This window comes from Erythrolamprus reginae, chromosome 12 (genome assembly GCF_031021105.1).
Source record: "Erythrolamprus reginae isolate rEryReg1 chromosome 12, rEryReg1.hap1, whole genome shotgun sequence".
NCBI lineage: Eukaryota > Metazoa > Chordata > Lepidosauria > Squamata > Dipsadidae > Erythrolamprus > Erythrolamprus reginae.
Window position 1 is genome coordinate 6936411 of NC_091961.1, and position 25541 is coordinate 6961951.

At 41.5% G+C, this 25541-nt stretch overlaps 1 protein-coding gene across 2 annotated transcripts; it reads left to right on the forward strand.

Annotated features, from left to right (window-relative positions):
- Positions 1-1383: 1383 nt before the first annotated feature.
- On the forward strand, positions 1384-24988 carry CHMP7 (charged multivesicular body protein 7). Of its 2 annotated transcripts, none has more exons than XM_070765684.1 (10): positions 1384-1811; positions 4207-4381; positions 10926-11111; positions 12941-13074; positions 13390-13438; positions 14905-15024; positions 16045-16143; positions 17572-17632; positions 20251-20430; positions 23097-24988. In XM_070765684.1, exons 1-10 carry the CDS (start codon positions 1522-1524, stop codon positions 23159-23161), a joined length of 1359 nt encoding a protein of 452 aa, XP_070621785.1. In that variant the 5' UTR covers positions 1384-1521; the 3' UTR covers positions 23162-24988. The 2 variants fall into 2 exon arrangements, with proteins under 2 accessions (XP_070621785.1, XP_070621786.1); XM_070765685.1 differs by having other exon boundaries at positions 1388-1811; positions 20254-20430.
- Positions 24989-25541: the final 553 nt, after the last annotated feature.

A 25541-nucleotide genomic window follows, 5' to 3' on the forward strand; every position in this document is an offset into this window, starting at 1 on the left:
TCTTGTGTGAGGACGCACCCAAGAGCGAGATTTTGGCAATCTTTGCCGATATTTTTGCTTACGCGCATGCGCATCGCCTTAAACACAACCTAAGCATAGTCCAACTAGACTTACAATCCTAGGTTTAGAAAGCTTTGAACTACGTCGCCTTAAACACGAGGCATAGCCCATAAAACCATCTGCTACAACATCCTTCCTGTCAACGACTACTTCACCTTCAACCACAACAACACACAAGCACACAACAGATACAAACTTAAAGTAAACCATTCCAAACTCGAGTGCAGGAAATACGACTTTAGTAACTGAGGAGTTGATGCACGGAAGTCACTACCTGAGTCTGTAGCTCCATCACCTAACCACCAAAACTTTACCCTTAGACTCTCCACTGTTGACCTCTCCTGATTCCTAAGAGGTCAGTAAGGGATGTGTATAAGTGCACCAGCGTGCCTTCCGTCCACTGTCCTAATGTTTCTCTTTTGCTGGTATCATGAATATAAATATTATTATATCTTTGTATACCACCAATATGTATTTGACAAAACAAACAACAGCCTTATCGTTGGGCAGCAATATAGAATAGAAAAGAAATTCTTTATTGGTCTAGTGTGATTGGACACACAAGGAATTTGTCTTGGTGCATATGCTCTCAGTGTACATTTAAAAAATGATACCAAGAATAGAGTAGAGCAGAGCAGAACAGAATAGAATAGAATTCTGTATTGGCCCAGAGTGATGGACACACAAGGAATTTGTCTTTGGTGCATATGCTCTCAGTGTGCTTTTAAAAAATGATACCAAGAACAGAGCAGAGCAGAACAGAATAGAATTCTGTATTGGCCCAGAGTGATGGACACACAAGGAATTTGTCTTTGGTGCATATGCTCTCAGTGTACATTTAAAAAATGATACCAAGAACAGAGCAGAGCAGAACAGAATAGAATAGAATTCTGTATTGGCCCAGTGTGATTGGACACACAAGGAATTTGTGTTGGTGCACATGCTCTCAGTGTACATTTAAAAAATGATACCAAGAATAGAGTAGAGTAGAGCAGAGCAGAACAGAATAGAATTCTGTATTGGCCAGGTGTGATTGGACACACAAGGAATTTGTCTTGGTGCATATGCTCATAGTGTACATAAAAGAAAAAGATACATTTGTCAAGAATCATGAGGTACAACACTTAATGATTGTCATAGGCAATAAGCAATACATGTATCTGTATTGTTCTCGGTTTTAAAAACAGAACTACTCAGGTTCTGCCTGGGCTTTGGGCGAAGAGTTAGATGCTTCTCTTACGTTATTCGTAGCTCTATGCGCTCACCTTTTCTCAGTGGCCTTCGATTGGGTTGGAAAAAACGCGGGGTATTTTAAAAAACCTCTATACTTTTCTAGCTCTGCGTTCCCAGTGACGCGAGCCGTTGTTTGTCTCCGTGCGCATGCGCCTCTCGCGGCCGGAGAACGCCCTCTCAAGGCGAAGGGGGTAGGCTAGGCCGAGAAAAAGCCGGGGCCTCGCGTAGATGTCTCTGCCGGAGGAGGCGAGGGTGGCGCCGGTCCCGGAAGGGGACCTGCCGCCGGAGTGGGAAACGGATGAAGAACGCATGGCGTTCCTGTTCTCGGCTTTCAAGCAGAGCCGAGAGGTGAACGCCACCGAGTGGGACAGCAAGATGGGGTTTTGGAGCGAGCTGGTGTTGAAATGGGGAAGGCGGAAAGGAGGGATCTGCACCTGCCTGAGGGAGCTCCAGCAGGCTTTCGAGCGCCGGGGGAGCGTCCCCCTCAGCCTGGGCACCGTCCTCCGCGAGCTGCTGAGGTGAGGCCGGCAGGGCCGCTCGGTTTCGGGGGGGGGGGGGATGGGGGCAAGAGTGCCTCTGAGCGCGTGCTGAGGGCCTCGCATAGTTTCCCTCGAAGGCCAGCCTTTTCCCGGGAAGGCGGGAAGGGGAGGCCGTATTTGACCTCATATCATTATAAGATATAAACTTTATTTTTTAAAAAAATGTGTTTCAAAGACCCCTGAGGGTCCCGTTCCCCCCCTCCCGCTCCAGAAATCTCCGAAATTTAAAATTATTTGCCAAACATTAAAAAGACCGTTTGGCAAACTCTAAACCGTCGTCCCTCCTCTCGTTTTCTTCATGAAAAAATGTTTTATGTGAATATCGAATTATATTAATATTGAGTCTCTGGAGAAGGGCAAATAATAAATACATAAATATTGTTTTTACATGACTCGGTAAAGGTTCTACAAAAGCATTATCTATCTATCTATCTATCTATCTATCTATCTATCTATCTATCTATCTATCTATCTATCATCTACCTACCTATCAATCATCTATCTATCTATCTATCTATCTATCTATCTATCTATCATCTACCTACCTATCAATCATCTATCTATCTATCTATCTATCATCTACCTACCTACCTACCTACCTACCTATCAATCATCTATCTATCTATCATCTATCTATATCTGTCTGTCTGTCTATTTAATATACAGTATATCGATTTTTTAGTTTTAATAAAGATCAACAACTAGAAAGCCATGCCAACAAAAAACGTGACTTTTGGAGGGGGGGGAGTGTCTTCTGTAATTTTTAAAAGTGAAAAAAGTTATCCAGAACAAAAAGTTTTAAGAAATAATGGGATACCAATACAAATAAAATGGGTGTTAAGAGCTTGAGTGGAAAATGGCAAGACAAAACCAGGAATTCCACCACTTAACACATTTAAATCACTGAGCAAATAAAGGTTTTATATATATATATGTACATATAAATACACACATATACAAATATATATCTATATTTATGTACTTGTATATCTATAAAAATACCTTTATTTGCTCAGTGGTTTAAGTGTGCTAGTTAGGTAGTGGAATTCCAGGTTTTGTTTGTCTTGGAATTTTCCACTCAAACTCTTTAACGCCCATTTTATCATAATTGTCATCTGCCATTTTATAGGTGCGATTTGTGCATTTAAGCATTTATTTCATCAAATAATAACTAAATTCAAATTTGTAAGTGAAGGGAAACAAGCTTGCCCAATGTAATATTTGAAGAACCTGCCAAACTTTGCTTTTTGGTGGAAGAAATGTTACAAATTGAGTGGCAACATGATTTCTTTGCCACTGGATTATGTGTATCTCTTTTTCTCTGCTGACTGAGATTATTTACTGTTCTGATAAATATCCTGCACTTATGCTGTATGTAACAATGTTAAACTAATCCAAACTTTGTTACTGTGCTACATTTAAAGTTGTTTTTACATTGAGAGCCGCCTTTTAGGCCAGTTCATCCAAACACATTTACGATATGTTAAATACTTTAAGAAACTGAGTTTAAAACCACACAGTAAACATATGTAAAAGACCGGTGGTTTAATTATGGTATTTAAAAAGTTTTTTTTTAATGTACAAAAAAAAGGGTATTTTTTAAAAAACGTTTAGAAGAGGAAGTGTTTCAAAATAGCTGCAACAGGATTACAATAGTTTCATATTTTTAAATTAATCAACTCTTGAGTCAGCATTCAGGAAAAAAATGTAAAATCCCCAAATCGTGCAGTATTTGCTTGTGCAGTGCACTGTGTTATGAAAGTTGAAAAGGAAAAATAAAAATCCAGGCAAGTTATCTTTGATGCTCTTTTTGCACGACATTAAACCATTTCTCTCCATTCCCATGTATATATGTTTTTTTTCTCTTTTATTATTAGATTTGTTCCACTGTAACATTGTTTTTATTATTGTTGTGAGCCGCCCCGAGTCTTCGGAGAGGGGCGGCATACAAATCTAATAAATTACTATAATTATAAATAATAATAATAATAACAACAACAACAACAACAACAACGAGTTGTAAGGGACCTTGGAGGTCTTTTATTTAGGAAAAATAACAGTTCGTTGCTGATGTGTGTTCTCAGATAAATGGAAGAAATTTCAATTGATTAGAAATATGATTACATATTTCCTTGATTAAAAATATGAATGCCTGCAATCAGTTATGGATTGTTGTTTTTTTCTTAGTAGCCTTATATGCTCTCAGGAGACACAGGGCAGGCAACCTCATTCTCTCTAACAGCAGTGGCCTAATCATTTTAAGCTATAGTGTAGCTTTTCAAACTGCTATAAGGTAGATTTATCTTTTTGCAGATTGCGGGAAGTGTTTATTTTGGCTTCTCTGAAACACATTACTTTTCATTTATTTCTTTAGACGGGGCAAACTGCAAAGGGAGTCTGACTTCATGGCTAGTGTGGACAGTAGCTGGATCTCCTGGGGTGTGGGGGTCTTCATTTTGAAACCCCTGAAGTGGACTTTGTCTAGCGTATTAGGTGACAGCAAAATGCCAGAGGAAGAGGAGGTCCTGATTTACGTGGAGTTTCTTAAGGTAACGTTCATTCATGTTTGATTGATTGATTTAGATTGATTTTATTGGATTTGTATGCCGCCCCTCTCCGTAGACTCGGGGCGGCTAACAACAGTAGTAAACAGCATATGACAATCCAATATAAACAGTTAAAAACCCTTATTGTAAAACCAAACATACATACAGACATACCATGCATAAAATTGTAAAGGCCTAGGGGGAAAGAGTATCTCAGTTCCCCCATGCCTGGCGGCAGAGGTGGGTTTTAAGAAGCTTACGAAAGGCAAGGAGGGTGGGAGAAATTCTAATCTCTGGGGGGAGTTGGTTCCAGAGGGTCGGGGCCGCCACAGGGAAGGCTCTTCCCCTGGGCCCCGCCAAGCAACATTGTTTAGTTGACGGGACCTGGAGAAGACCCACTCTAACTGGTCGCTGGGATTCGTGCAGCAGAAGGCGGTCCCCGAGATAATCTGGTCCGGTGCCATGAAGGAGATTTGTAGATTAGATGTTGTGAATAAATTGGGGAAACAGAACTTTTTTTCTTTTGGTGCTTTTTTCCCCCTGTCCAAAAAGACCCTTTTCATTGCTGCATCCTCTTCCTGGAATCCCTTCCTGGAGGAACTTGCCTGCCATCTAACACTAAGCTGCTTTTGGAGCCAAGTAATTTAAATAACAGTTTACCAACTATTTTTTTTTTAAATACGTTGTATTGATAATGTTTTGTTGCTCTTTATTGTGATTTGCACACTCTATTTTTGTATTGCTGTATTTTTGCAATCATGGGTTTTCTCCATGCTGTAGTTTTAGCTGTTTGCATACTATTTAATATTTTTACGCTGCCTGTTTGAACTAGATTAGCCGCCCCAAATCTACGGAGAGGGGTGGCATACAAATCCAATAAGTAAATAAATAAATAAATAGATTGCAAACAGTTCAGAGAAATGCAATTAAGACGCTCTTAAGTGTACAATACATTCATTCATGGTACACATGGCTGCCCACACAGGCAAATTATACTACAAACACAGCCTTTTTTTAATGGATTTGTTTCTTTAAAAAATATAGAGTGATCTTAAGAATTTATATATTTATTTGGGATTTCCAGTGGTACATTACAGTGTTTCCCTGTCTTATATTTGTTTGAACCCTGAAATAAGTGCTTGCCCTTATTGCCATGCTCTCAAAAGCCTGAAATGGTAATTTATATCTTATGTAAACAGAGGGAAACAACTCATTTCCTGTTGTCAGGTCTAATGAGATTCTCTCAAAGACTCTCTTTTCACTCACTAAATTATATACAGATTGGAACAAAGTTGAGACTGTCAGAATGTTCTCTAATTGAATAGTTAACATGCCAGAACTACAGTATCTCTCTCTGGTATTGCATAGCTTTGCAAAAAAAAAAAAACCCCACATGTTTTTCCTCTCCATATTGCAAGGAGAAGGTATTTCTTTGCTTTCTAAGAATCTAAGTGTGCCCTCCAAAGACATTGGGCATTCTGTATCTATTGAAATGAAGATTCCTCATTTAATTCCTCATTCGACTGTTATGAAACTTGTTATGAACTGTGAGATTCCTTCTGAGTTTTGAGGGCTGAAGCTGGCAATGTTGGAAGCAGGGAGCCGGAGACCAGACAGAACAATTATCAAAACATTGTGCCAGAGCCTTCCATACCTAAGGTTGAGAAATATTAAATTTACACAATAAATTTAAGTATTAGATTTACTGTGTAAGGGCAGAAGAAAAAAAGCAAGATTTAATAGATGAATTAAAAGTTAGTTTAATGCTTAGATCTGAATAGTTTATCTTCTTTACAGTTAAAGTTTCTTCAGTATCTCCAGTAACAGCAACTTCTATCTTTTTAAAAAATAAAAGTAAACTTTATTTAAACAAACAAAACACAAACAATCAAACTCATACAAAAGAAACAGAAAACATTAAAATAAAAGTTGGACATTTTTGTGACGTGCCTGTAGTACAAATCTAATGGTGATTTACTGTTACATAAATTATATTTACATGTATACATCGAGTTTTAGCAAAGATCTTATTCTGGTATGTCTTTTGGTTTTCCTTTTGGGACCGATTCTCTGACAATTATTTCCCATATTATCTAATATTTATTAATTCTCTGATTTTACCAACTTCTGTCTTGAATTTTGTCCTGGACTCCTTAGAGTTAGCTCTTGAATAAAGGTTTAAATTCCTAGAGACATTCATTTCCATTCCTTGTGTTAAACCCCAACTTTTTAATATTTCTCCCTGTCAAGTACCTCCTTCTGTTTTGCTGGTTCTTTATTGACTAAGTAAAGATGCAATTTTATAGAATGTGTTTGATATTTACATAGATTATGAGAGTTGCTCCTTACCGTTGAGGTCCTATATTTTCAGGAAGACTTCTAATTAATTTCTCACAAAACACTTGCTTGTTTGGATATGGGTTGGTGTTTTTCTTCATCTTGGAAGGCGTGATATTTGTTGTGAGCCTGATACGTAACATGTGCTCATTGCATAAGCACAAGCCTACCTGTAAAGTTATGCAGAGTAGGTGTTTTCCATGTCCCCACAGTTAAACAATGCCATCTACTGGAACTCTGGGGACATCGACCTTCTCCGTCAGGGCAGGCTCCCTGGAAAACATCCCACACCCCTCCTTTCCAAGATTCATACGGCTACTATCTTTATGATATACTAAACCAGGAGTTCCCAAGCTTGGCAACTGAAAGACTTGTGGATTTCAAATCCCAGGAACTCTGGGAGTTGAAGTCCACAAGTCTTAAAGTTGCAAAGCTATTGTCTGTTCTCAGGTCTTGACCTGGGGTAGTGGTATGTTCCTGTGAAATTTATATTGTTCCAGGGGTGAAATGCTCCCGGTTTACTCGTGCCTGTCAGTCGCGAAGGGAGAGCAAGACTCCACCCACCTGCCCAGACACACCATTTCGGTTCTTTTACCTTTGCGCATGCTCAGAACACTTTAGAAACAAAGAAACATGGAAGATTGATGGCAGGAAAGGACCTCATGGTCCACCTAGTCTGCCCTTATCCTATTTCCTGTATTTTATCTTAGGATGGATCTATGTTTCTCCCAGGCATGTTTAAATTCAATGACTGTGGATTTACCAACCACGTCTGCTGGAAGTTTGTTCCAAGCATCTACTACTCTTGCATCTATTATTTTCTCATGTTGCTTCTGATTTCCCCCCCAACTAACCTCAGATTGTGCCCCCTTGTTCTTGTGTCCCCCCCCAACTAACCTCAGATTGTGCCCCCTTGTTCTTGTGTCAGATTGTGCCCCCAACTAACCTCAGATTGTCCCCCCAACTAACCTCAGATTGTGCCCCCTTGTTCTTGTGTCCCCCCCAACTAACCTCAGATTGTGCCCCCTTGTTCTTGTGTCAGATTGTGCCCCCTTGTTTTTCTTCATCTTGGAAGGCGTGATATTTGTTGTGAGCCTGATACATAACATGTGCTCATTGCATAATTTCCTATTAAAAACACTTCCCTCCTGAACCTTATTTAACCCTTTAAAATATTTAATTGTTTCCATCATGTCCCCCCTTTCCCTTCTGTCCTCCAAACTATACAGATTGAGTTCATTAAGTCTTTCCTGATACGTTTTATGCTTAAGACCTTCCACCATTTTTGCAGCCCGTCTTTGCGCATGCACAGAGGGTAAAAGAAACAAAATGGCGGCATCCAGGTAGGTGGGTGGAGCCGCTTGCCCCCTTCGCGACTGGCTCTCTGATGACGGACAGGCACGAGCGAACTGGGAGCATTTCACTACTGATATTGTTCTATATCTGTGTTTCTATTTAGAAATGTACAGCCTGCTTTGCTCCTCCTCCTGATGATACAAAGTTCTGGGTCTTAACTGTTCTGGCAGCCTCAGTCCTTGCTAACTGATGTTGCTGTAGTGTTTCTTCTATTGTTCTGTGGTTTTTACAATGTAAATTACCCAAGGTTGTTTGGGAGGCAGATTTTTTTTAAAAAAATCTGTATTAATGAATCAGATCCTGGGTTTTATTTATAGTTTATTGCAGACTCCTGTTCCTATTTCCATCTCTGTCTGGTTAGGCTCACATCTTGTTGTGAGAAATAATGGTTGCTTGGAGTACGTGTTAATTGCTGCAATTTATAAACCACGCCTTATGGCTTAGCATTATATGTGAACCCAGTTGGGGTGACTTATGTGAGTATGTACTCTGCATTCATTTGTGCTGGTGCAATAACTCTAGAAATAGGAACCGATCGGAAGAGAGCACGTTTAAAAAACATACTGATGTACTTTTTCTATACAATACCCCTAATTTAATGAGGTGCCACAGTACTGCTGTCTCACTTGAAGCAAACCTAATCAATATACAAAAAGTGACCTCTATGGGGAAAAAATTAATCCCTGGCCTTAGGGTTCAGAATTATTTTACTGTCAAACGAACAAAACCCCTCTGTAAACATTTCTGACTACATACATTTCAGAAATAATTTTAAAACTGTGAATAACCTGTGGCTAAAGTACATAAGATCCCATAGCCCAGTATACGCCAGTTTCTTTTTATTTCCAGCAAACTGGTGGTGAGTTTGGGAACATCTTCAATATCCTTACTGATGACGTGGTATAATGCCTTCTATTGTAAGTGATAGTTGTGAGATGCCATCACCAGTAATGATGTTTTGTCTGTGTTAGCAAAAACTTCAGAAGAGAAGGATTTAGGGGTAGTGATTTCTGACAATCTCAAAATGGGTGAGCATTGTGGTCGGGCAGTAGGAAAAGCAAGTAGGATGCTTGGCTGCATAGCTAGAGGTATAACAAGCAGGAAGAGGGAGATTATGATCCCCTTATATAGAGCGCTGGTGAGACCACATTTGGAATACTGTGTTCAGTTCTGGAGACCTCACCTACAAAAAGATATTGACAAAACTGAACGGGTCCAAAGACAGGTTACAAGAATGGTGGAAGGTCTTAAGCATAAAACGTATCAGGAAAGACTTCATGAACTCAATCTGTAGAGTCTGGAGGACAGAAGGAAAAGGGGGGACACGATTGAAACATTTAAATATGTTAAAGAGTTAAATAAGGTTCAGGAGGGAAGTGTTTTTAATAGGAAAGTGAACACAAGAACAAGGGGACACAATCTGAAGTTAGTTGGGGGAAAGATCAAAAGCATTGTGAGAAAATATTATTTCACTGAAAGAGTAGTAGATCCTTGGAACAAACTTCCAGCAGACGTAATTGGTAAATCCACAGTAACTGAATTTAAACATGCCTGGGATAAACATATATCCATTGTAAGATAAAATACAGGAAATAGTATAAGGGCAGACTAGATCAGTGTTTCCCAACCAGTGTGCCGCTGCACACTAGTGTGCCGCGAGACATGGTCACATGTGCCGCGAAGAAGGAAGCTCAGCTTCTGGTCTCACAACATTTTGCTGAGAGTGCGAAGAGCAAAAAGTTGTGAAACCGGAAGCTGAGCTTCCTTCTTTGCGCCTTTCAAGTTTTCCGGAAGGTGCAGCACTCTGCCTGGCTGGAGCTTCCCTTGCGGCGGCAGCAGGTGAGCTCTGGGGCTTGGTGGGTTTCCGGCGGCAGCAGGAGGGTGGTGGCAGCAGCGGCACCAAGCAGTAGCCGCTGGGCAGCGGCAGGGTGGTCAGCTGCGAGCCAGAACTCCAGGACAGAGGCACCGGCGGCGGGGGCCAGACATGTTGCTGTACGGCGTACATGCTGGCACCGCCCGTACATGCTGGCATTGCTTGGCTGGCACTTGCCTGCTGGCTGGGCCGGGACGGAGGCTCCAACCCCAGCCCATGCCCAGTGCAACGCCAGCATGTACGGGCGTCTAGCAACACGTCCAGCCGCCACCATCAGTGCCTCTGTTCCGAAGCTCCACCTCACAGCTGACCACCCTGCCGCCGCCCCACGGCTACTGCCCAATGCTGCTGCTGCAGCGTGTTGTATGAGAAAGAGAGAGAGAAAAAAAGACAGAGATAGCAAGAGATAGCAAGAGAGGAAGAAAGAGAGAGAGGGGGGGAGAGAAAGAGAGAGAAAGCAAAAAAGAGAGAGAGAGAAAGAGAGAGAGAGAAAGAAAGAGAGAGGGGGAGAGAGAGAAAGAGAGAGAAAGACAGCAAGAGAGAGAGAGAAAGCAAGAGAGAGAGAGAAAGAGGGGGAAAGGAGGGTGAGGGAAAGACATAGAAGGAGGGAAGGAGGGAGGGAGAGAGAAAGAGAACAAAAAAGAGGAAGGAAGGGAGAAACAAAGAGGGATGGAGAGATAGAGGGAAAGAAAGAGGAAGGAAGGGAGAGAAAGAGGGAGAGAGAGAGAAATAGAGCAAAAGGGAGGAAGAGAGAGATATTTTTGTCCAAACCTTTTTAGCCTCCCCCCCCCCTCTGCTCAATGTTCCCCAGGATTTTGTAAATGTGAATAATGTGCCGCGGCTCAAAAAAGGTTGGGAAACACTGGACTAGATGGACCATGAGGTGTTTTTCTGCCGTCAATCTTCTATGTTTCTATGTTTCTTTTTACTTTTTAGCCATAGTTGAATATTGAGCATTTGTTTGCCTTTGCATTTTTTTAGGAAAAGGCAGAAGAAGTCTATAATCTCTACCAGAATTCCACACTTTCGTCCCATCCTATTGTTGGTTTGTCTGAGCTGCGTTCCCTATGCACCAGCATCTGTCCAGATGAGCGAACGTTTTGTCTGGTGCTGCTCCAGCTGCAGAAGGAAAAGAGGGTCACAGTCCTGGAACAGAATGGTAATAAGGTATGGCACACAGCGGCTGCTTCAGGCAGGGATCCTATCGCTAGGAGAAATCCTAAAAATATCATAGGGCTGGAAGAAATCCTATGCTCTTGTAGTCCAACTCCCTGCTCAAGGCAGGAGATCTTATACCATCCCACTCAAATGGTTATCCATTCTGTTTTTGAAAATCTCCAATGATGGAGCACCCACAATACCTGGAGGGAAGATATTCCACTGATTAATTGCTCTCACTGTCAGAAGATTCCTCATTTCTAGGTTGGATCTCTCTCTAACAAACTTCCACCCATTACTATTTGTCTTACCCTCTGGTGCTCTAGTCTAGAGCATGGATTGATTGATTGATTGATTGATTGGTTGGTTGGTTGGTTTATGTATTTATTTATGTATTTATGTATGTATTTACGTATTTATTTATTTATTTATTTATTTATTTATGTATTTATTTATTTACTTACTTACTTACTTTTTATTTTTTTATTATTATTATTTAGATTTGTATGCCGCCCCTCTCCGCAGACTCGGGGCAGCTCACAACAGAATAAAACAATTTATAACAAATCCAAATATAATTTAAGATATTTAAAAAACCCCGGTTTGATTTTAAAAAACCCATTTACTAAACAAACATACATACAAACATACCATGCATAAATTGTATATGCCTGGGGGAGATGTCTCAGTTCCCCCATGCCTGATGACAAAGGTGGGTTTTAAGGAGCTTACGAAAGGCGAGGAGAGTAGGGGCAGTTCTAATCTCTGGGGGGAGTTGGTTCCAGAGAGTCGGGGCCGCCACAGAGAAGGCTCTGCCCCTGGGTCCCACCAAACGACATTGTTTAGTTGATGGGACCCGGACAATAATAATCCAATACTGAAAACGATTAAAAACCCATTAATATAAAAACCAAACATACATACAGACATACCATGCATAAAATTGTAAAGGCCTAGGGGAAAAGAATATCTCAGTTCCCCCATGCCTGACGGCAGAGGTGGGTTTTAAGAAGCTTACGAAAGGCAAGGAGGGTGGGGGCAATTCTAATCCCTCTGGGGGGAGTTGGTTCCAAAGGGCTGGGGCCGCCACAGAGAAGGCTCTTCCCCTGGGTCCCACCAAACGACATTGTTTAGTTGATGGGACCCGGAGAAGGCCCACTCTGTGGGACCTAACTGGTCGCTGGGATTCGTGCAGCAGAAGGCGGATGTCAAACTTGCTGGTTTCACATTGTCATCACGTGATGCTTATTTATTTATTTTTATATATTTGTGTGAGTGAATGAGTGAGCAAAGTGAGTTCTTGTCCTGCCTTAGCCTTGACCTTGTATTACATAGGGCTGAGAGAGAACGACTAGTTCGATGAGGAAGGTGGTAAATCTAACAAATACGAGCGATTTATTTTTAAAAGATAAATTAGGAGCAATGAAAGTGAAGGCCCGTGTATAGTCGTGTCTGATTCTATGAATTGATGCTCATCTCTGTTTCTTAGCTGAGAGAGCCAGTGTTGTCTGAAGACACTTCTGTGGTCATGTGGCCAGCATGGCTATGCCGAGGTGCATGGAATGCTGTTGCCTTCTCACTAAAGTGGTACCTATTTATCTACTCACCTTTTGCATGCTTTAAACTGCTAGTTGGGTAGGAGCTGAGATAAGTAATGGGGGCTCGCCCCGTCACATGGCGCTCAGGTCTTGAACTCAGATGAAAGGTTTAGTATCTTTAACCAATAAGCCACCGTGCCCCTTTAGGAACAATAATAAATCCTATTAGCCTTATTAAAAGGCCATTCTTGATTGTATCGTGAGCCTCATAGTTTAATATTAAATAATGTTGTCTTTCAGATAATGAAATTCGCCCGAGGGCTTCATGCAAAAGTCTCTCCAATGAATGATGTAGACATTGGGGTGTATCAGTTGATGCAGAGTGAACAGCTGTTGTCACGGAAAATGGAATCTCTGGCACAGGAAGCAGAGAGGTAATACGGGGTGTGTGTCATTCATCTTTGTACCAACCTCAGATTACGGCACAAGGGAGCAGTTGTTCGTCCTTTAAAGAGAAGAAAATCTGATTCTGAAAGAGGGCCAGATGATGGCAGTTCATAGGATTCGTGAAAGCAGTTTTTATTGATAATTGAATTATACACACAGAGAGACCAAAATATTGGAGAATAAAAACCTGTTTGTAATTGCCTTTTAGCCATACTGAGCTGGGTCGAAAGTACAGAGGGAATAATGGTACTGTAGCTATCGCTCGTCTGCAAAATGGACACGCTCATCTCTTACTTTTTCAGATGCAAAGAGGAAGCTCGGAGTGCCTGCAAAGCTGGGAAGAAGCAACAGGTAGGGACCGATGGAAGTCAGGTACATGGTGCCCCAATCGGTATGTTCCTCTCCAGACCCCTCCCTCTTGCAGACTTCCAAACTTGTAGTCATGACTTTTTAGTGTCTGTTAAGACAGTGGGTGAGTTCGGGTGTTATTTACCCAGATATGCAAAGACCTTTTTATTATTATTATTATTATTATTATTATTATTATTATTATTATTAATTAGATTTGTATGCCGCCCCTCTCCGAAGACTCGGGGCGGCTCACAACAGTAATAGAAACAATATGACAGTGAGACAAATCTAATATTAAAATAAAACATACCTAAAACCCCCAACAATTTAAAACCATACAACACATACATACCAAACATAAAATATAAAAGCCTGGGGAACGTGTCTCAGTTCCCCCATGCCTGGCGATAAAGGTGGGTCTTGAGTAATTTGCAAAAGACAAGGAGGGTGGGGGCCGTTTTAATCTCTGGGGGGAGTTGATTCCAGAGGGCCGGGGCCGCCACAGAGAAGGCTCTTCCCCTGGGGCCCGCCGAACGACATTGTTTGGTCGACGGGACCCGGAGAAGGCCAACTCTGTGGGACCTTATCGGCTGCTGGGATTCGTGCGGTAGAAGACGGTTCCGGGTGTATTGTGGTCCAATGCCATGTAGGGCTTTAAAGGTAATTACCAACACTTTTATCAGACTTACCTGGTAGATCTGACAAGAAACAGGTGTGGAGTTTCTTTTCTTTTAAAAAAAAATATTTTCATTGATTTTTATAATATAAAAACACACACAACATATAACAAGTGCTCAGTGATTGTGCCCACCACCAGACAAAAGGTGTGAAGTTTCTGAAAGATGCTCTAATTCATTCAGGAGCCGTGAGACAAAGTCCAAAAGAAATACAAAGATTTATTAAAAGCAACATCTCAACAACACTCCTTTGCAGCCAGAACTGTATTCACTCAGGCTGTTTTCCCCCCACCCCTTCTCATTGTCCGTGTCATAAATCACATTCTCCAATGAATCACTTTGGGAGGGTTGTGATGCCTCCCACACGCCTCCTTCTGGCTGTGGTAGCCTAAGACACAATAAGTAAAAGAAATGTTTGCAGAATGCATTTACAGTTAGGCAGTTAGCTATCCACCACCATTCCCCTCCTTTTCAAGGCAACTTGAAACCTTTCCAAGTTGACAACAGGACTAAATAAACGATGCTTGATTTCAAAACTACATTAGCAGAATCTTGCAAGTGCCAAGATTCTATAGCTTTGCAATCAGGTAGAATTAGTTTCATTCCTCTCACTGTCACCTTTACAGCCAGGTAACTTTGGGAAGGTCCCCTCCTTAGCTTCTTGCCATGCCCACTGTGCAGTTGTGGGTTGTGCTGTCTCTTATCTAACCATAATTCTGGAAATGCCACTTTGCCCAGTCTTGTTTTCCTGTTTTTTCCTCCCTGTTTTTTTTTTTTTTCTATTCTTAGGCCCTGAGATCTTTGAAGTCCAGAAAAAGGGTAGAAAGGCGCATTGCAGAGCTTCATTCCAAGTTGGATGTGGTGCAAGGCATCCTAGATCGGATATATGCCTCACAGACAGATCAAATGGTATTTCTTTGTTGCCTGATATTTATTTGCGTTCATTTTTTTTTCCCTTTCAGCACCGCTGTTAACTAATCCACTGAGGATCTCACTTTGATTGTCCCACAAACAAAGAATAACTCTTCTTCTTTTCGGCTCTCCTTTTACAATATATCAGGAATAAAAAATTATTTATTTATTTATTGCATTTGTATGCCACCCCTCTCCGCAGACTCGGGGCGGCTAACAACAGCAATAAAACAGCATATAATAATAATAATCCAATACTAAAACAGTTAAAAACCCTTATTATAAAACCAAACATACCTACAGACATGCCATGCATAAAATTTTTAAAGGCCTAGGGGGAAAGAATATCTCAATTCCCCCATGCCTGGCAGCAGAGGTGGGTTTTAAGCAGCTTACGAAAGGCAAGGAGGGTGGGGGCAATTCTAATCTCTGGGGGGAGTTGGTTCCAGAGGGCCGGGGCCGCCACAGAGAAGGCTCTTCCCCTGGATCCCGCCAAGCGACATTGTTTGGTACTTACCTCCCTGCTGGCTCAGGAGGGTGCATGCGGAGACGGTTAAAAACGAGACATGACCCCGTCCCATTTGGGGCAGTGCAGCTCCAACCACCGATGCTACTGACTCTCCGAAATAGCTTCCCTCAGCCCTACCAGCCCTCGCGAGTCAGATAGAGCCAGCTGAATTTAACCCCTGCAACACAAGTCCCCAAACTTGGCAATTTTAAGACTTGTGGACTTCAACTCCCAGATGCTGGCTGGAGAATTCTGGGAGTTGAAATCCACAAGTCTTAAAGTTGTCATTATTTGAAGACCTCTGCCCTACAATAGATGTACTGGATTTTGCAATCTCAGCAGCTCATTCATACACATTTGCTTGTTTTATGGCACAGTTGTGGGTCATACTTTTTAATCTTTACACACCTTAACGCACATCTTAGCACACCTTGGAATTGTTGTAAAGGGACTCTAAAATCTGCAGCCCTTGGGTAAAAAATAAGCTTGATGTCTCTCTTGCCCCAAAGGTATTTAATGCTTACCAGGCTGGCCTAGGAGCTCTGAAGTTGTCCATGAAAGATGTAACTGTGGAAAAGGCAGAGAGCCTCGTGGATCAGATTCAAGAGGTATGTAAAAAGCGGGTACGGGCGGTCCTCGACTTAACAAGTTAATTTATGGCCGTTCAAAGTTACAATGGCACTACTTCGACCGTTGTTGTGCAAAAGGTCATCTGTTGTAGCCTTCTGACAAGCAAAGTCAATGGGGAACCCAGATTCACTGAATGCCTGGGTTACTCCCTTATCAATTGCAGTGATTCATTTGACAATGGTGGTCGAACAGTTTGCTAAATGGGGCAAAACACACTTAATGAATGTCCCACTTAACAGGCAGAAATTTTGGGCTCAGCTGGGGCTGTGAGTTGAGGACTGCCTCTGCTGTTCCCACAAAGGTGACATACTTGTCCATGGGTAAAATAAAACCATCGTATAGAAACATAGAAAACGGACTGCAGAAAAAGACCCAGCGGTCCATCAATCTGAGTATTGCATTGGCAGTTCTGTGTTAGCAAAAACTTCAGAAGAGAAGGATTTAGGGGTAGTGATTTCTGGGCAGTGAGCAGTGTGGTCGGGCAGTAGGAAAAGCAAGTAGGATGCTTGGCTGCATAGCTAGAGGTATAACAAGCAGGAAGAGGGAGATTGTGATCCCCTTATATAGAGCGCTGGTGAGACCACATTTGGAATACTGTGTTCAGTTCTGGAGACCTCACCTACAAAAAGATATTGACAAAATTGAACGGGTCCAAAGACAGGCTACAAGAATGGTGGAAGGTCTTAAGCATAAAACGTATCAGGAAAGACTTCATGAACTCAATCTGTAGAGTCTGGAGGACAGAAGGAAAAGGGGGGACATGATCGAAACGTTTAAATATGTCAAAGAGTTAAATAAGGTTCAGGAGGGAAGTGTTTTTAATAGGAAAGTGAACACAAGAACAATAGGACACAATCTGAAGTTAGTTGGGGGAAGGATCAAAAGCAACGTGAGAAAATATTATTTCACTGAAAGAGTAGTAGATCCTTGGAACAAACTTCCAGCAGACGTGGTTGGTAAATCCACAGTAACTGAATTTAAACATGTCTGGGATAAACATATATCCATTGTAAGATAAAATATAGGAAATAGTATAAGGGCAGACTAGATGGACCATGAGGTCTTTTTCTGCCGTCAGTCTTCTATGTTTCTATGTTTCTATCAAGTCTGCCTGTTGAAGTTCTTGATTTGTATATTTATTTAATTAGTTTTTGTCATATGAGGAACGTGTGTTTATTCCAAGTATGTTTAAACCGGTGCTTCTCAAATAGTGGAGTGCGCCCCCAAGTGGGGCTCAGAGCGATGCTGGTGGGGGGGGGGGCATATGTGACCCTAGGGAACATGTGTGGTCCCTCTCAATCAATTGCCTCAGAGTCTACGGAGAGGGGCGGCATACAAATTTAATAAATAAATTTAATAAATAAATTAATATACATACCTAATTAAAATTTCCACTTCTCCCACAGCTCTGCGATACCCAGGATGAAGTAGCTCAGACCTTAGCAGGAGTGGCAATCAACGGCTCGGGTGAGTCAAAACATGCTTCACGCCGTCTTCTGATTTATCTTTCTCCGTAACAGCCGCACATGGAAAATGGTGTTTTTTCTTAAGTGGTTTTCAAACTGGGCAACTTTGGGATCTTAAAGTTGCAAATTTGAAAGACATTGTTCTAGTCTATAGCATTTAAAACAAATTTGTTAAAGAAAGGAATTGATTCTGCCAGTAAAAGGTATTTTTTATGGCTTCCACTAGAGGTTATAGGCATATGTCCTGTTTCCAGTTGAGATGCATAAGAACTCTTGAATTCTTGTCTAAAAGTCCCTGGTCAGTCACACATTTTCTTCCTATCTAATAATTATGTCCTTTACTCTCAGGATTACACATCACTCTCCTGATCTCTGGAGATTCCTTTTTAATGTCCACATTTGGTGAGGATTACATTAAAATTATGGATGAAGCTGTTAACCTTGTTCTCAGAATATTCATTAATATCCAATAATTGTGGCAGTTAATTGTTGGGATTATCAATTTCTTTTGTCAAATAGATTATTTGAGAATGTATAAGCCCATTTTACCTCTTTGTGCCTGCTGTGTCAATCTCTCTCATTTCCCAGATTATTTATTTAGTTAGTTAGTTATTACATTTGTATGCCGCCCCTCTCCGTAGACTCGGGGCTGCTCACAACACAATAAAAACCATTCCTGACAAATCTAATAATTTACAATTTACAATTTAAAATAGTTTAAAAACCCCATTTTAAAGTAGACATACCTACAAACATACCATACATAAATTATATAGACCCAGGGGAGATATCTCAGTTCCCCCATGCCTGACGACAAAGGTGGGTTTTAAGGAGTTTGCGAAAGGCAAGGAGGGTAGGGGCAGTTCTAATCTCTGGGGGGAGCTGGTTCCAGAGAGTCAGGGCCGCCACAGAGAAGGCTCTTCCCCTGGGGCCTGCCAACCGACATTGTTTAGTTGACGGGACCCGTAGAAGGCCCACTCTGTGGGACCTAATCGGTCGCTGGGATTCGTGCAGCAGAAGGCGGATTTTGTGATTGTAAAATATTTATCTAGGATATTTATTCTTAAGGCAATCATTTCTAAAACATTTTGTAAACTGTCAGTTCAGATTTCTAATGAGAGTAAGCTTCCCTTTTCGTGACAAAGTCTGTTGGTAGAGCAAGTAGGATCAAACCAGTCCGTGGCTGCCATAGTCTCAGTCACTGCTTCCTCGCAGAACCCAGCAGTTTTAGAAAAAACTTTGGCTTAAATAATATCATATTTGCTTTAATGACCGTGTCTCCTCGACTTTCTGTGTTTGTTCATGCCCTGATTGGTGTTTTTAATTGCTTCTGCGGGTTCATGAATTATAAGAATGATGGTTGAAAAAATGCTTCTTATTAAATATGATTTACATCAGTGGTCCCCAAACTACGGCCCGCGGGCCACATGTGGCCCACTGAGGCCATTTATCCGGCCTGCCAGTGAGTGACAAGAGCACAGGGAAAAGAGAGAGAAAGAAAGAAAAGGGAAAGAGAGGGAGGGAAGGAGGAGAGGAATGAAGGAGAGAAGGAAGGAAGGAAAGAAAGAAGGAGAAATGGAGGGAACAAGGAGGAAAGGAAGGAAGGAAGAATGAAATGGAGGGACAGAGGAAAGAAGGACTGTTTTTTTGGGGGGGTAATTTTTTTAAATTTTTCTCTCAACATACATTCAAACAACACAGTGCACCATCTAATTTTCCATGAATAAAATGTGGTATTTTGTTAGTAACTAATATCAATCATCCAAAAAGTTGCAAAAGGTTTTTTTTTCTAATTTTGTCATCCAGTTACATTCATTTTCTTTTAATTAAATTCCCTCCTTAATGTTCCTTCAAAAAGTGCAACACCAATTATATTTCTAACGTATTAACCATTATGCCAAAGTGCTTCCTTCTTTCTTTATACATTTTTCATAAGCCAAGAAAACCTTGTATAGCCAATCAGATGTCAACAAAAGAAAACTCAAAACAAAACATAAACATATATGAATTTCAGACCTTCTCCCCCCTCTAAATAGTACGTCCCCATTGTGTTTTTTACTTTAAAACAAGGTATGTGCAGTGTGCATAGGGATTTGTTCATAGTTCTTTTTTATAGTCCGTCCCTCCAACAGTCCGAGGGACAGTGAACTGGCCCCCTGTGTAAAAAGTTTGGGGACCCCTGATTTACATGCTCCAGGAGTTTTGCCTTGGATGAGTTTAGATTTTGTGGTCAGATATGAGGTGGTTATCTTTGCATGAGGAAGCCACATAAAACAGCTTTGAGTGATACGTCATACCAGATCTGATTAGATCAGTGTTTCTTAGATAACCCCTCCCCTCCAGCTATGTGAAGCTTCAAAATAAACCACAACCAAGATTTGCATTAACAGCAGTGGTACAACACTTGTTTCAAACTCTTGCTCTCATATAGTACTTAAGATTGTATGTTGTGTATTTTTGTACTCGGAAGCTCAGCTTTCGTACTGAGCTTAACTCTTTCTCCATTTTTTTCAGTCATGTACAAATACTTGGAAGTAAACGCCATTGAATTTTGCTACATTGGACTGTGAAGAAATGCCTTTTAAGACTGAGATCAATTAATTTGTTTTCTTATCTTAGAAGCTGATACAGAGGAGCTTGAAAGAGAATTGGACAATCTTCTCCTGGACTCCCCCAAAAGACAGCCGTGCCTGCCTTCTGTTCCACCAAAGCCACTTTCTCCAGCTCCTGTAGGACTTCCCAGCTTCACAGATGCTGAGCTTGAAGCCGAGCTGGAGAAGCTCACGTATTCGGATGGAGGTAAGCTTTATCTTCTACAGCCTTCCTGTGTCTAACGGAGGCCAGAATTTCCATCCCTAAGTGAAGCAGTTGTTACGTGACTTATGCCCAATTTTACAGCAAATGATGATACTAAGCTGGCAGGAATAGCTAACACCCTAGAACAGGGGTAGGCGAAGTTGGCTCTTCTGTGACATGTGGACTTCCAACTCCCAGAATTCCTTCGACAATCATGCTAGCTCAGGAATTCTGGGAGTTGAAGTCCACATGTCACAGAAGAACCAACTTTGCCTACCCCTGTTCTAGGGTGTTAGCTATTCCTGCCAACAAAGTTGGCTCTTCTGTGACATGTGGACTTCAACTCCCAGAATTCCTACGACAATCATGCTAGCTCAGGAATTCTGGGAGTTGAAGTCCACATGTCATAGAAGAACCAACTTTGCCTATCCCTGTTCTAGAGTGTTAGCTATTCCTGCCAACAAAGTTGGCTCTTCTGTGACATGTGGACTTCAACTCCCAGAATTCCTGAGCTAGCATGATTGTCTTAGGAATTCTGGGAGTTGAAGTCCACAAGTCATAGAAGAGCCAACTTCGCCTATCCCTGCCCTAGAAGATAAGCTCAAGATCCAGATGGATCTTGACAGACTTGAACATTGAAATTCAATGTAGAGAAAAAGGGAAAGGTAAAGTCTTACACTTAGGCAAGAAAAACCAAGGGTACACATATAGACTGTGTGAAACCATGCTCAATAGCAGTAACTGTGAAAGGGATCCTGGAATCTTAGTGGACAACCAGTTGAATATAAGCCAGCAGTGTGTGGCGGCAGCCAAAAAAGTCAACACAATCCTAAATTGCATTAACAGAGGGATAAAATGAAGATCAAGTGAGGTACTAATGCCACTCTATAAAGCCTTAGTAAGACCACACCTAAAGTATTACATCCAGTCTTGGTCTCCACACTATAAAAAAGATGTTGAGAATTTAGAAAGAGTGCAAAGAGCAACCAGGATGATTAGGGGGCTGGAAGCTAAAACATACCATGAACGGTTGCAGGAACTGGGCATGGCCACTCTGGTGAAGAGAAGGACCAGGGGGAGACATGATAGCACCTTCCAATATTTGAGCTGCTGCCATAAAGAGGTGGGAGTCAAACTCTTCTCCAAAGCACCTGAAGGCCAGACAAGGAATAATGGATGGAAACTGAACAATAAGGAGGAATTTTCTGACAGAACAATCAACCCATGGAGCAGAAGTTGCCTTTGGAAGTTGTGGGAAGCTTTCAAGAAGAGACTGGGCTGCCATCTGTCAGAAATGGTGCAGGGTCTCCTGCTTGGGTGGCGGGGTTGGGCTAGATGACCTACAAGGTCCCTTCCAACTCTGATAATCTGTAAATCGTCATGGTCATTAAGTGAATCACACGGTTGTTAAGCGAATTGACTTGGCTTGTGGAAATCAGGTGACCAACGCAGCCATTGTGATCTGATCACTGGCTGCCAGCAGTTTGGCAGATCAAATCTCAGTAGGCTCAAGGTTGACTCAGCCTTCCATCCTTCCGAGGTGGGTAAAATGAGGACCCGGATTGTTGGGAGCAATACGCTTACTCTGTAAGCTGCTTAGAGAGGGCTGTAAAGCATTGTGAATAGAATAGAATAGAATTCTTTTATTGGCCAAGTGTGATTGGACACACAAGGAATTTGTCTTTGGTGCAGATGCTCTCAGTGCACATAAAAGATACATTTGCCAAGAATCATGAAGTACAACACTTAATGATTGTCATAGGTGTCAAATAAGCAACCAGGAAACAATAAATATTAATAAAAACCTTAAAGATACAAGCAACAAGTGATATATAAGTCTAAATGCTATTGCTAATAGGATTTTACTGTTGCTTGGATGGTGGTGCAAAGTAGTTTTTATCTGTAGACTTTTATGGAAAACAGAAGAAGCCTCCGGAGAGCTCTTCCATTTGCCCCCAAAAGATCCTTAAACAAATGCAGCCATCTAACAAATGGCTAATATTTTATTTTACAAAGCTATATAGATATAGGTGTACATCATGCATTGCAGAACGGCAATAAAAAATATGTAATCCAATTTTTAATAGATGCTGGAGGCTTTAGTAGTAATAATAATAATAGTAATAGTAATAGTAATAATAATAATAATAATAATAATAATAATAATAATAATAATAATAATAATTTTATTGTCATTGTCAAAAACAACGAATTATCATTGGCAACGAAAGTCGTGTGACACCCAGAGACCAGTCCCACCATACATAAAATCAGAATAGGTAAATTTAAAAATAGAATTAAAAATAGAATAAATGTCCCACCCACTACAAATTCCCCACCCTGAACCACTCAACCATCTACATGACAAACCGAGTAATATTGTCCAACAGTTCACTGATGGTGACCCTTTAGTTCGTTGTTAAGTGCGAGTATAGCTCTGGGATAAAAACTATTAAGGAAACGTGTGGTCCGAATTCTAGTTGTTGTATATCTTCTGCCAGAAGGCAACAATTCAAAGAGATTGTAAGCAACAAAGAAATGCATCAGATGATATTTATTTATTTAGATGATATGTATTTGTTTCTCTGTAACAGTTCGAAAGTGTGCTTGACCACATTTCTTTTTTCTTTCTTTCTTTCTTTTTTGGGATGCATTTACATCACTTCCAGAATTGGCACAAAAGACTGATCAGAAGACCTCTGAACGCCAAAGAGCTCTGGAGCTACATCTTTAATGACTCAACATTCCCCCTTTGTGCTGTGAAGTCTTCAACTTTGCTGATCATAATTCCGAAAATAACTTGTTGGAACATGAGTCTTACTAGCTCTTGTTAGACTGCACTTTTATATCAGGCAGGAAATTCTGCCATGACAATCCAATCCTTTCCACAGAAAATTGCTCTGTTGTCATTTTTGGTTTTTTTCTCCCCCCCAGTGCCAAATTGCAGTGTCTCTTCTGTTGATTTACTCACCTGTATTGCCACTCACGGTTGCTCTTCCTCGGGCGAGTCTCGCTGAGCCGAACGTTTGTTCCATACATCCTGAGGGTCTCTTTGCCACTTCACCTTGCGACCACTTGAAAGGCAATAAAGTCACACTCTGTCTGGCATCCCGCTGTTTTGTGCAGTTGTGCAAAACGTTTAATGGGATTGCACTAGATAAGATGCTGACTTCGATAGTGTTGTGCTGCGCTTGGCAGCGAGTAGACGTATAGATACAGAGATATATATATTGATGATTTTTCTATATTTCTTCTTTGTATGTGCATGGTTGTGGATAACCTAGGTCTGTGATGGTGAACCTATGGCACATATGCTTGAAGTGGTGCGCAGAGCCCTGTCACCTGGCACGCATAGCGTCGCAGTTCCTCTTCCAGGTTTCTGGCACGCATGCGCGCATAATGATCAACTGGCCTTTGGGCGTGCCAGAAACTGGAAGAGCTGGTCTTCCATTTTCTGTGAGTGTCAGCTGGTTTTCATGTGCGCCAGAATCCCTAAAGACTAGCTGGCTGGCATGCACAGATGCACCGGAAACCAGAAGTTCATTTTCGGGTGTTCACATGTGCCCTTGGCAGCTCCCCCTCCAGGTTGCAGCCCAGATGAGCGCACATACATACCTTTTCGGCACTCAATGGCAAAAAGGTTCACCATCACTGACCTAGGTTGAGGTCTGACCTAGGGTTCAGAGTTTGTTTTGTTACACAAGTATGATATGGAATTCAGCTTACGAAGCCCCTTTACTTCAAGACTCGCATCGCCTTAAAGGAATCGGCAGAGCTTTTCAATAGGAGGCTGTTGTGGGGTGTGTTTCCCCCCCCTGCTTTTGAAGATGATGTTTAAAACATGTTGAGTTGATCTCCAAAGAGAGCCATTCATGTTGCCTTCTTCTTAGGAAGAACTCTCTTTACTAGGAGATTTAAGCTATTCTCTTGAAACAGAAAGGCACAGAGGGTTCGTTAAACTAACCCAGGGGTGGCTAGCCGTTTTTCATCACCACGTGCCAACCTACATGCCGGAAATGGCATGCAAAACCATCACGCCTGGACCACACGGCCTCGCTGGCTTTTGCACATGGGTCTGCCCGCTGCTTTTGACATGCGTTCCTTAGATTCACCGTCATGGGCCTAACTTCTAATGTCTAAGAGGTCTTTAGTCACCTGTGCTGGATTAAGGTTTAAACAATGGCAGAGATTTGGATCACTCACTCAGTGCCATTAATAATAATAATGGTGGAGAATATCACCATTTCCTGACATGGAAAAGAGGCCAATTAAGATGACGGAAGAGCTGTTGAGGACCTGCCAGCGATGGCTTGCAATGGTCGGTCGTCTCTTCTTTCAGAAGACTTCCCAAAAAAAGCCCCTCTGTGTACATCAGGGCAGCGGTTTATTTTTATTTTTGTATAATGACATCCTAGAAACCGGCTACAGAAAACTCACCGAAGATAAGCTAGTGATTGACTTGTGCATTGGCACCTGCCAGAATTATTTGGGTGTGTGTGTGTGGGATGGGGTGATGGGAAGAGATGAACAAATTTCTGCTGTTCATAAACTCTTTTGGGAAGAATGGCTTTATGCTTTTGTTCTCTGAAGCTAAGCTTTGATTTAGATTCTGTGACGGGAGGCGTTTTTGTCAGGAAAGACCTCCGCTGAAATTGGAAAAACGGAAAATGTAAATCCGGGTCGGGGCCGTGTCACTACAAAACATGCTTCCTCACCACCCCAGTCAGTGAAGCATATGCCACATGTTTAAACAAAATTCAAGAATTGTGTTTACGTTACTTTAAAGGCATTGTAACTTGATTGGTTTAGAAAGGAGAAGGAGGGAGAATGTCCCTCCCTCACCTCTTTATTTCCTCCCCCCCAAACAATGATACAATAAAGGAGTGAAAAAACTTGTGGAGTTTAGTCCTCTTATCATTCCATATAACAATATTCAATTGTCTCATTGTTACTCCTTCAAATTTTGGTTTTTCCCCACTGAGAATTCCCGCTGGACCTCAAGCAAAGCCTAAACAGTGGCTATTTACCGTATTTTTCAGAGTATAAGACGCACCTGAGTTTTGAGGGAGGAAAATAGGGAAAATAATCTGTTTACCAGGTATTAATCTGGCTAG